The 11,354-nt window shown below is 43.4% G+C and overlaps 2 protein-coding genes across 4 annotated transcripts in view; one reads left to right on the top strand and one right to left on the bottom strand.

Moving 5' to 3' along the window:
* The window catches only part of LOC116844005, a 493,975-nt gene that overhangs the window by 258,966 nt on the left and 223,655 nt on the right, over nt 1-11,354 (top strand). The window contains exons 4-5 of the mRNA XM_032815042.1: nt 6,192-6,401; nt 7,519-8,512. Coding sequence (XP_032670933.1) covers nt 6,192-6,401; nt 7,519-8,512 — 1,204 coding nt within the window. The remainder of the gene's footprint in view (nt 1-6,191; nt 6,402-7,518; nt 8,513-11,354) is intronic.
* The window catches only part of LOC116844008, a 189,148-nt gene that overhangs the window by 114,047 nt on the left and 63,747 nt on the right, over nt 1-11,354 (bottom strand). The gene's annotated exons all lie outside the window — the stretch shown is intronic.

Raw genomic sequence — 11,354 nt, 5'->3', positions numbered from 1 at the left:
TACCCCCCGCCCCTCACCCCCCCCCCTCGGAGGACCATGGGTTAGAACCGGCCTATAATATACTCAGTGTGACAGTGTATATGAATATTTTGTGATGACCACCGAGTTAATTTTAACAATCAATATCTTGTTTCACGTAGTAGAAACAGACGATTTTTTTTATTAAGGAAAGTTGTAATTAAGAAACAAATTGATTGAGTACATTTTCATTGAATTGGAAGTGAACAGGCTAAACTAAATAATGACTGTAACTTTACATATATTAATCTATACTATAAAATTATAAGTTATTTAAGTAAATATTCTTTGTAGCAGTGAGCGATATATGGGATGATCTTGATACTCTCTTACTTATTTTACAATGGTGTGGATCATTCGTTATATTGAGAAAAAAACATAAACGAAGATTATCGTTGAGACCCATAAATGAAATTTGAGATCAACAAGGAGATTATGATGTTTTGTTTAAAGAGATAAAAGATGATCCTGAAATGTTTTTTAAGTATACAACAATGACAATCGATTATTTTTATATTTTATTAGAAATGGTATGTTCAAAACTTGAAAAATCAAACTGAAGAACTCTACCACCTGAATTACGTTTGTGTGTAACACAGAGATATATATTATTTAATGTCATATATATATATATATATATATATATATATATATATATATATATATATATATATAAAGTGCAACATGAAAATCTGAGCATCACTTTGAGTAAATTTGTAGCTGCACCAATGTAACAAAATATTACAGGAGATATTTATTATTTCTATTATTTCAAAAATTTACATTATTGTAATAATGTAATTTTAATGATTAATTTAATACATAGAATATTTGCCTCAAGAATATAATTTAAAAAATTTTAAAGTTTCTATCATCGATTGTGTCTCACGTCGTGATAATCACGAAAGTCTCCACCTGGAGAAAAAGTTCATTTTCTCAAACCACTCATATTTACTGGTCTTTACAAAAGTGCAAAATGTATTGCACAGAGAAGAAAAGATTTCGCAGCCAATCACGATTGCTACTGTAACTAGAACTTTTGCTACTGTCGCTTCGGTTCCATAGCTAAATGTATGCCTATTGGCGGCTGTACTTTTGGGTGTCTATATGTTGCAACGAGATTCAACTGCCACACGCAACGCTAACTCTTTTCCCCGGCGATACAAATATATAAACACGCATTCGTACTTTCCATCCCACTTAGAGTCTCTGCCGGTGGTAATAAAAAAAGAAGTAATTTCGATTGGTTGAAATGTCTCTTAATGTACCTTTCAAACTAGTCGCGACCGGTACTAACGCGATCGCACTAGTCGCGCGTAACGGCATCCGCGTCGCGAAAAATCGCCGATAAAGCTAGAATTATTACGCGGCGATGCAGCGCGAGGGCGATCGATAAACTCCCCTCTTCGCCTACCGCGTCTGAGAGACGGGCAGTATCGGGAGCGATGAAATTTAATGTATCAGCGTTCGCACTTAGCGGCCTAATGCGAATTCCGCGGCGATAGCTGCTGATTTACGCCGGCTCTTGGCGCCGCGTCGGCCCCCGCCGTTTCGTGCCGGCCGCTCAAACTGCACGCGGGATTTCCGCGTACGATGCAGAGAGAAAAGGGGGGGGGGAGAGAGAGAGAGAGAGAGAGAGAGAGAGAGACGTGCGCTAAACGTAAGACGAGGGTAAGGTAGCTAGATAGATACGCGCGTACGCAAGTCGGTAAATCACGCAGTGAAAGCCGCTCAGTTTCGGCGGTAGATACAACTCGCGGGCCGCGTTTAACGCTAATGAGACACCTGTTTGACAGGCAAGGGGGTCGCCGGTTTTCTTATCGCACGCATCATAAACATCCGTTCCGTCTGGCCCATGGACAGGCGCCTTTCCGCGTCCTCGTTGTCGCCTCCGCACCGATTGGACTCAAATCGCGGCAGACAATGTGACGATGAAATTTCATGATATCGCGCGCTTTCCCCTCGCTGCGTTGCCTCCTCGATTTTCTTGATTTCTCGCTGCTATCTCTTCTATTCTAACCTGTTCAGGCGATTCTATAACTTAATCCGGCCACTGGTTGAGATTTTCCTTTCGTAATTACATTAAATCACGTCCGAGTGTCGCGGCTTGTGGTTCACGTGTTTGGCGTATTATCAGCATTGTTTGCAGGAGTTCGCGGCAACGCGTGCTTTATAATCTATCGGCGATTACGCGCGACGTCCGGGCGCGATGCACCCTTAAAGGTAGAAATTAATTGTGGCGGGCCTTAGCCAGAAATACCCCAAAATAGACATGCCTTTATAAGTCCCAGATATAGTCTATATTTGACCGGAAATACCCGTTTGTTAATTTTTTATCGAATAATTTCTCTCAGTATGTTTCTATACTGTAAGAAATTATTCGATAAAAAAATTAACAAACGAATATTTCCGATTAAAATATCGATGAACTTTTGTATTCAATCAAGAAACATTCGGTTCATAATTTTTATGAAGAAATATATATTTTTATCAAGAAATATCAGTTCATAATTTTTTATCTGATGAAACGCCATTATGATTGAAACTATACGATAACATTTAATCGGATATCCTGATTGGATGTAAAAATTGATTGAAATTTGTAGGGAAATATCCGTTTGTAAATTTTTGATCGGACAATTTCTCTCAGTGTATATCTCTGCGTGACCTTAAGTGGACTTGTCTTTATAGGACCTTAATAGAAGTAGGAAAGAACTGTCTAGGCTCTTTTTAATTCCTGTTTCAAATTTGTATCCGTATATATTCGCAAATTGTGAGGAAAGTTCGTTCCGTGCGACCCGGTCGGATTGATCCTCGCATCGTTAAACTGTCACATTTCTTCGGGGAATTTTTGGCCCTGACTACTGTAATAAACTACTCGCCCGCTCGCTCGCTCGTCCTCCTCGTAACTGGACGCACCTGGTATCTGGGCCAATGTTCCTATTGCCTCGCGTTCTTACGTCGCTATTCGATGAACACGCAACGAGTCGCCGGCACGTGGCACGCGACACATGCTACGTACATGTCCGCCTTAATGAAGCGGCGGCATTGATGCCAGGTGTAGAAGTTTCTACGACTAGATTCTAAGTATCGTATCCGATGGGGCTCCGTTGGGATTAAATCGTTGTCGATATCTCTGCGACTGAAATGGTCGTCCGTTGCGAAAATGTCTGTGCGACATTCTGTATGCGTCGCGCGTGCAAAATTACATGAAAGAACGATTCGAAATATTTCCGAGAGAATGATTGATCGTTTGACGAAGATAGAGACGAAAGCGATATATCGCGTCTTTAAATTGAAGAGTCTTTTGTGGTATGCAGCAAGTATTTGTATAGTAAAAAATTACGTATAATTTATAAATATAAGAATTATTCGGCAGATGAGAAATTGAAAGTATATTTGGGAATATCAAATAATAATAATTGTAATAGAATTTTATTTATTAATCTACTATTATTTTTTATTTTTTTTAAAGTACTTTATTTAAAATGCTTTGTAACGTACTCTTTGAATTTCTTAGAGTGAAATTTCACTCGGAGTACACCGAAGAAAAAATGTTTGTTATTTGTAACTATAATCACACATTCAATCATAAATTATAATAAAAAAAAACTATTTTTTAAATTAAATTCTACTATAATCTTAGTGATTTTAGTTAGGGCAATCCTTTTTTGCTCTCAGTGTATGCTCTTTTTCTCTTTCGTTATCTCTCCCACTGTTTTACTAGTTGAAAGTAATCTCGCGTTACATGAAGAACGAATTCATGAGTCGAATATTTTTGATTAATTCTATATAAAAAGCGAAAAAGAGGCGATATCCGATGAAGATATTTGTAGCTTCCCTAGATTACACAATCAGCGTTGCTATTTCTCTTCTCCACGAATTAATTAGTATCGCAATCAGAGAGACGAACCAACGAATCGTCGTCGGACAGTCTGAATTCTCTCAACCGACGTGAAGTTCCATTTCCCTGCGGAATGCAGTCGTGTGTATACGTTCGTGCGCGCGTGCGCCTCGATAATGAAAATCGCGGACGATCGAACGAGTCCGTTCCATTTGCCACGCGCTTTTAATTACAGACACGAGGTATGCCGGCTCTCGCGCGTACTCTCTGTGTGTCTGTTTGCCGCCCTTTATTTGCGCTATCCTACCGTCTAATTGCCTACACGACGAGCTGCGCGTAGTAGAGTCGACGTATGTGGGCGTTATTGCAAGGTGCTCTCTCTCTCTCTCTCTCTCTCTCTCTCTCTCTCTCTCTCTCTCTCTCTCTCTCTCTCTCTCTCGCTCGCTCGCTCGCTCGCTCGCGAGAGAGTCTCGCACCTTCGGCGGTCTCTCTTCTCCTTCGAAGATGAGGAGATACGCGTGCCGTGAGGCCGGATATTAAATTAAACGATACGGCGTGCCGATATGGCCTAGGAGTACACATCGCGCGGTAGTGCTTTCGATATCGCCGGCAGTTAGCGCCGCGTCGATTGTGTCGTTTATTTATCGAATGGGAACGCGTTGTATTAATTATAATTTAAAAAATCGCTTTTCTCAGTAGATTCTTCACTTATGTAATAAATAAATAAGTCTTGATCGTGTTACTTTAAGTCCTCGATGAATCAAGATAACGCACTATCGTCCGCGATTTTCGTTCATGTGTGGTTCACATGAAGTAAAAATATTTCCGACTAGATCAAGAGAAGGATTATTTTACCGATTGTCGGTGAATATTCACTGGTTTTCAGAAGAAACAGTCTAAATTTATACTACTCCGTTTTGTACTTGACTGCTTTCTATCAGCGGAAGTAAGATCTCACTGCAAAATCTGTAAGACAAATGCGGTGCCAAATCCAACTTTTTGCGTTTGTGCACTGAGAAAAAAATACTTGAAAATTTATTTGTGGGATATAAAGTTTATTTCTTTGAAATAAACTTTATTTCTGTAAAACAAAACTTATTTCTGCGAATGAAGCTTATATGAGAAAAATAAAAAAAAATAAACACTAATAAATTTTCGAGTTTTTTTTCTCAGCGATGGAATTAACGACTTCCTTGTGCCTTGCGTGCAGTGACACTGTCTATGCTCGCAAAGTGATCAATAATGAGAACAGTCGTTAATATCAACGGATTCTTTTAGGGAGATCTTACTGATTGCAATGCTATAGTTCTAATTGAAAACCAGTTCTAAGTGTAACACTTCAATGAAGTGTATACTAATTGCGTCTTAGAGAACAATATAATCATATGCTGGTTTGAATGTAATTTCGCTTATAACGGTGATAATTACGCAGCTTCGAAGACTTTTGAGCAGAGTGAAATTTTTATAACTTCTTTGATCTCGACATTGCCCCTCGAAATAACGAGCGCGATGTTCTTTTTCACTCGAAACCGTGTTGAAGCATCGTTATGGTTTGTAACATGCGCGACTATCCGACGTCGGACTCGTGAACAAGCTCGTGTCGTAACATCCTGGTGTGCAAGAGTGTACTTGAAGATGCAATCTCAGACATTAACACATTCCGCGCGGGATACTCCGCACCCTCTTTCATCGCGCGAGGAACGCTTTGGCTCTGATTAAATTCCACCCGCATTCCTGCTCATCAGTGCGCCCGTGTGTGCGCGCGCGCGCGCTCCTCAACGGGAAAAGGCGGAGAGACAGAGAGAGAGAGAGAGATGAGAGAAAGAGAAAGGAGAGAGAGAGAGAGAGAGGGAGGAGAGGACAGTCACTGGTTGACTACACGTCCCCTTATAATTCTAGGTGTATCGGCACGACGTTGATTGCCCTCTAATCAGCGCGATTAACATACACTCTCCCCTAGTATGTCGTGATTCTTCCTCCTTTCACATGCAATTTATTCAGCAGAATTAGCCCGACTCGTAATATTTCCGATTAATCGCTTCCGTCTCACCCTCCTTTTCATCTCGCCCTCTTGCTTCCACTAATCGGGGCAAGACAATTATCCCTTAACCGTTATTAGTGCGTAGTCCGAAAGACTCTAAGGACGATTTCTCCTTCTGTCTTTTGCGAGATATTTGGAAAGCGACGCGCTGTCCGATCTACGCGAAGGATTAGAGCAGCCTTCACGGCTCGTTTCTGCACCGGTCGGTGTCGGGGCGAAAATTACGATGTTTAACGCGGTGTGATGATCAGACGCGTGATATAACTCGATCCATTTGTCTGATTACAGGAGGACGAGGCAGTGGTGCCAGAGGGCTGGCCGCTGACGTTAGGCGGCAGCGGCCTCGTCCTGCAGCTGGGTGAGCTCGAGGCCTCCGCGCTGCGTCTCGGGGAATGTTACCTGTGCGTACGCAGCGCGGCTGCAACTGCAACTGCAACCACCTCGTCGGTCAGCGGCGTCACGGCCGCCGGTGAAGCCGCCGAGCAGAATACCGTTGAGGTGAGTCACGTTTCTTTTTCCGTTTTTGTTTTTCTCCCTTCTCTCTCTCTCTCTCTCTCTCTCTCTCTCTCTTGCCTCCCTCTCCCCCTTCTTCTCTCTCTTTCCTCTTTCTTTTTCATCCTTTTCTTTTCCTCTCCTCCTTGTCGCGATGGAACGGCGCGTCGGTGACGTCCTCGGATACCGTCGCGAGAAGATGACACCTCCGTCTTAAGAGCCGTCGCAGACGCGACCGGAATTCTCGGCGTTCCTTCCGCGTGACCGTACGACGAGTCCCCGGCATAAATATTAACAGTCACCGCGCTCGCGCGCGCACGGATACGAGCGCGTAATGGGAGGCGCATTATTAGATGCGTGCACTTAAGCCTCCGGGCTTATTGGATAATAAAAGGTGCATCTCCGAGAACGCTGAGGGGACATTGTCACGCTCATGACGCTCCCCCGCATTCCCGGAAGTGTGTCGGACAATCCGATTTGATCCGCAACGGTGAGTTACACGAGTCGGCTTAATTCACTTTCTAACGTGTACCGATAGGTGCACTGAGAGGAATCAACCGATAGAAAATTAACAAATGGATATTTCCGATCAAAATACCGATAAATTTCTATATCCGTTCAGGATATCCGATTAAATTTAATCGGATATTTCCGATCATAATGGTATTTCATCAGATAAACCGATCAAAAAATTATAAACCGATATTTCTTATTGAATGTTTTCTGAAATGAAAATTCATCGGTATTTTAATCAGAAATATCCGTTTGTTAATTTTTTATCGCATAATTTGTTTCGGTGCGATGAAATGCCATTATGATCGGAAGTATCCAATAAAATATAATCGGATATTCTGATCAAATATAAAAATTCATCGGTATTTTAATCGGAAATATCCGTTTGTTAATTTTTTATCGCATAATTTGTTTCGGTGCGATGAAATGCCATTATAATCGGAAGTATCCAATAAAATATAATCGGATATTCTGATCAAATATAAAAATTCATCGGTATTTTAATCGGAAATATCCGTTTGTTAATTTTTTATCGGATAATTTCTCTCAATGTGTGGATTTTTTGAAAGGATACGTTAAGATCAAAGGAATATCACGTCGCTGTTCACAGATAGCAGTGGTCTGGCGAGCAACGTCGATGAGGGCGCCGGGGATTTTGGGTTGGGACCGCGAGGACGAGTTCATGGACTGGCGGGACCTGACGAACAAGGGTCAGTCGAGCTCGTCGGGTGCGGCGGGCACGAGCCTCGGCGGGTCTCAGTCCTCGGGCGCGATGAAGGCGAGTCGTCCGCGCCGGAGGTCGCGCGAAGAGGCGCGTCCGAGGACGCGCGAGACCAGCAGGACCAACGCCGAGCATCGCCGCGAGGAGACCAGGTCGATCGATAGACTGGAGCATCATCACCAGTCATCGCGCGAAGACCGCGCGATCGATCGCGAAACCGGCTATCACACCGCCACGGTGATGAAGTCGCGTTCCGCGTCCAGCGTGGACGCCTGGAAGGAGGAGCTCGACGGCGACCTCGAGCGAGGCTCGAGTCGCAGAGCGCACTACCCCTGGAACTCCTCTAGTCCGACCGGCGATGAAAGCCGCGCCAAAGTAAAACGGTGCGCCAAGGTCGTCTCCACCATAACCATGGAGAAGTGGAAGGAGAGCAGCAGGTGCGAGACCCGCAGCAGGTCTGTCGCACCTGAGGACTTGAGGAGCCCGTTGCTGTTCGAGGGGAACGTGCTGCGATGGGACAACGCCGCGGACGACACCGCCAAGGATCTCGAGGACAGGTTGCGCAACGCGGGCGGTCCGGACGACGTCAGCGACGAGGATTTGCCGGCATACATAGGCAATCTGCTCGTCACCGTCGAGAGAAAGATCGAGAGGGTCTCGCTCGATGATATGACGTTCCCGTGCCCAGCCTGCAGGAACATCGACACGGACGACCCGCTGTTGGGCTGCAGATGCGCCGGCGACGACTGTGGCTGCGGCGCCGACGAGGATAACTGCGACTGTGCCTCCGTGACGGTCTCGCGGAAGGAACAGAAGAGCTTCGAGGTCGCGGGAATTAAACATATCGACAGCGATGACGAGGAGGAAGTACGAATGGGATTCGGTGAGTAATTGCCGACCACTTTACGCATGATTTTACGTAGAATAACTAAGAATAGATGTTAGGCCCTAATTTAGAGTGTTTTCCAATTAAGGAACGGGTTGGACATAATATCCAGTTTTTTTAACAATAATTTAAAAATTCTCGAATATATATTTTCTAAGTTATTTCTGTAATTACTATATTGCAAGTAATTATGACAACATGAAACCCGATACTTACTTAAACTCATATTACACTACAGTTTGCGGATTTCATTGCGGAGTTCATTGGTTGGGGTTACAATTAACCTCAGTTATAGATTGCTCGATTTCACTAACAAAAAACCTTATAAAACTACTAATCTACACGTGACTCTTGCGATCTGATTGGATGATATTCCAACAACTAGACCAGAAATAGGCTCAAGTCTAAATTATAATCCGCAACCTGACCGGCTGCGAACTGCTTGATAGATTTCGAACAACCAACTGCAACGAAGATCGCAGCCCGTAGTGTAATACGGGCTTTATGCAAGCATGCACACGCGCGTATGATTTACCGGCGACTAAATCCTCGCGGTCCGCCGAACTTGAAAGTCTGGCCGAAGTACGGCGTGGGCGGCAGGCGGCATGTACCTTGTAAAGTGGCTACTTCACGTCATGCCGGCTATTGAAAAATCCGAACGCCGCACCGAATCGCGCCGCGCCTCCCCATCTTGTTCGCAACGGCGGTGGAAAAGTCGCCACGTTAAAAAGAGAGAGAGCGCGGTACGTGTGAATAGAGAGAGAGAGGAAGCGCTGTGTTCTCTCGCGACGCGGCTGTTTGCAATGCACGTGCTCGCTGCTCGACGCGCGAGCGCATACAAGCCTTACGGCCCGCAGCCGCGACGAAGTTTACGACGGAAGTACTTCCTGCTGAACAAAGTACGACTCTGAGTGGCAGTAATACGCTTGCGGGGAGAAATTTGCGCGCGTTAATTCGCGACTTATTCCGCGATATAATTTACATACGACTTTCTACTCGTGCGCGTTTCTAGAAAAAAAAGAAAAGACCGACTGAAGCTCGTGCTCGATCAGTCTATTCTCGATTTTCCAAACTGGGTGGTCTTTACTGCATCTCACATTGTGAGACAAAAATATCTAAGAAAAAAAAAATATTCATTCGGTCGGTACTAATGACATATTTGCACGGAACAAGCAGCATAGATGGCTTTCTTTTTCATTTCTTGTATACTCTTCTTCTTCCATTCCTTGTATATTTCTTCTATTACCACCTATTATACACATTTTTTCTATCGATAATTTCCTTTACATTACCATAAATTGAATACCATTAATTGAAGAGCTTGTTTACATTACCTACACTACCCTAACTATTCGTTCTTTGTGACTCCATGAGTACTACATAAAATTTATCTAGATCAATTTTTGACTTATTGTTCTTAAAAATATGTGCTTTGTTTTTCGTCATAACTGTCTTCAACTTCATTGAATCGCGGAAACATTAATGGACTTATATTTTTTGATATATAATACACTAATTAAAAAAGAATTGTATTTCGATCATTTTTCCGGAAGTTATGAGCGAATAAAAATGCTCTGAATAAGATTGTTTATGGTTTACCGAACTTTTTGATGCTTATGTTGCAATTCTAAGCAAAAATACGAGTAAATCGAAAAATTGTAAGGTCGTACCTTATGAAAAAAACAAAAAAAATCGTAGATATTTACGAGTTATCATATGACATACGGTCCGCATAGAATTACAGATCTACTCATAAGTTCTTACGAGTCTTACGAAAACAAGTTACGAGTTTTACGATTTTGTCTAGAATTGCAGTATTAATGTTTTAGGATTAAATAAATATGTTACCCACCGAGTAAATATTTTTTTATTTTTTAAGAATTTTTTTCTCACGTCAGCGTGGAGGCTGACTTGTTTCTCTAAAAACTGTTTACGACTTTTCTACAAGTGATTTGCGACTTTTCGCAAATACTTGCGCTACTTCACTTTGCAATGACGTCGGGGTCAGCCGAACGACACGGTCAGAGTCGAGTCGCCGATATTTCGTCGCGTATCTCTCGGCGCTGTAAATTTTCAAGTCATGTGTCACAATCCCGCTTTAATCCGTCGCCCCGGGGGCATCGTTAACGAGCGATGACTCGCGTCGGCGACGCGGGCGTAATTGTAACGGACGAGTATGCAAATTGTCGGCGCGTTCGCTTGTCACTCGATCTTTCGCCGCGGAACTCGCCAAACGAATCACTCGCGGATACGGGCCGGACCGGGCCGAACCAAACTTTAAAGTCTCGCGACTCTCCTCGGCCGATCTCTTTTCGCGTCCTCCCACGCTCATCTCGACGCGCCTCTTTGGTAACCGCCGCCGCCGTCGCCGACAGGTTTGCAAAGTCAAGAGCCTTTATTCGAGACGTCGCCACGTAAGAGTGACTTACGGCATTCGTCGTCCGTTCCGTTGCGTGACGTCTTTTTCTTTTTTTTTACGCGGCACTGCATAATTTGTGTCGTCCTACATCGTGGGATTTTTGCACGCGCTAAGTACGATTACACCGTCGTGGCAGCAATTCGCGCGCAAACGCGAATACGATTATCGTAATGATCAATTTCTTCATCTCGCGACTTTCTACGTTCGGAATTGAATGCGAAGCAGAGTTGTAAAAATGTCAAAATTTTCTTAATACAATAATTGACTCGAATAAATATCTATCAATTTAACGAATTGATTCGAATTCGATTGAATTCGTTGAAATTAATTATCAATTAGACCATTTCGCGATCCAGTGCTCTTCTCAAGATAAATACTAAAGATAGTTTTGGGGCCATATAGCCCCCCCCCCCCCCCCCC

The sequence above is a fragment of the Odontomachus brunneus genome, unplaced genomic scaffold (genome assembly GCF_010583005.1).
Source record: "Odontomachus brunneus isolate Ranch 3 - 2012 unplaced genomic scaffold, Obru_v1 Obru_scaffold_038, whole genome shotgun sequence".
In the NCBI taxonomy this organism is placed as follows: domain Eukaryota; kingdom Metazoa; phylum Arthropoda; class Insecta; order Hymenoptera; family Formicidae; genus Odontomachus; species Odontomachus brunneus.
Note: the sequence above shows the minus strand (reverse complement) of the source record. Positions and strands in the feature narration are given on the sequence as shown.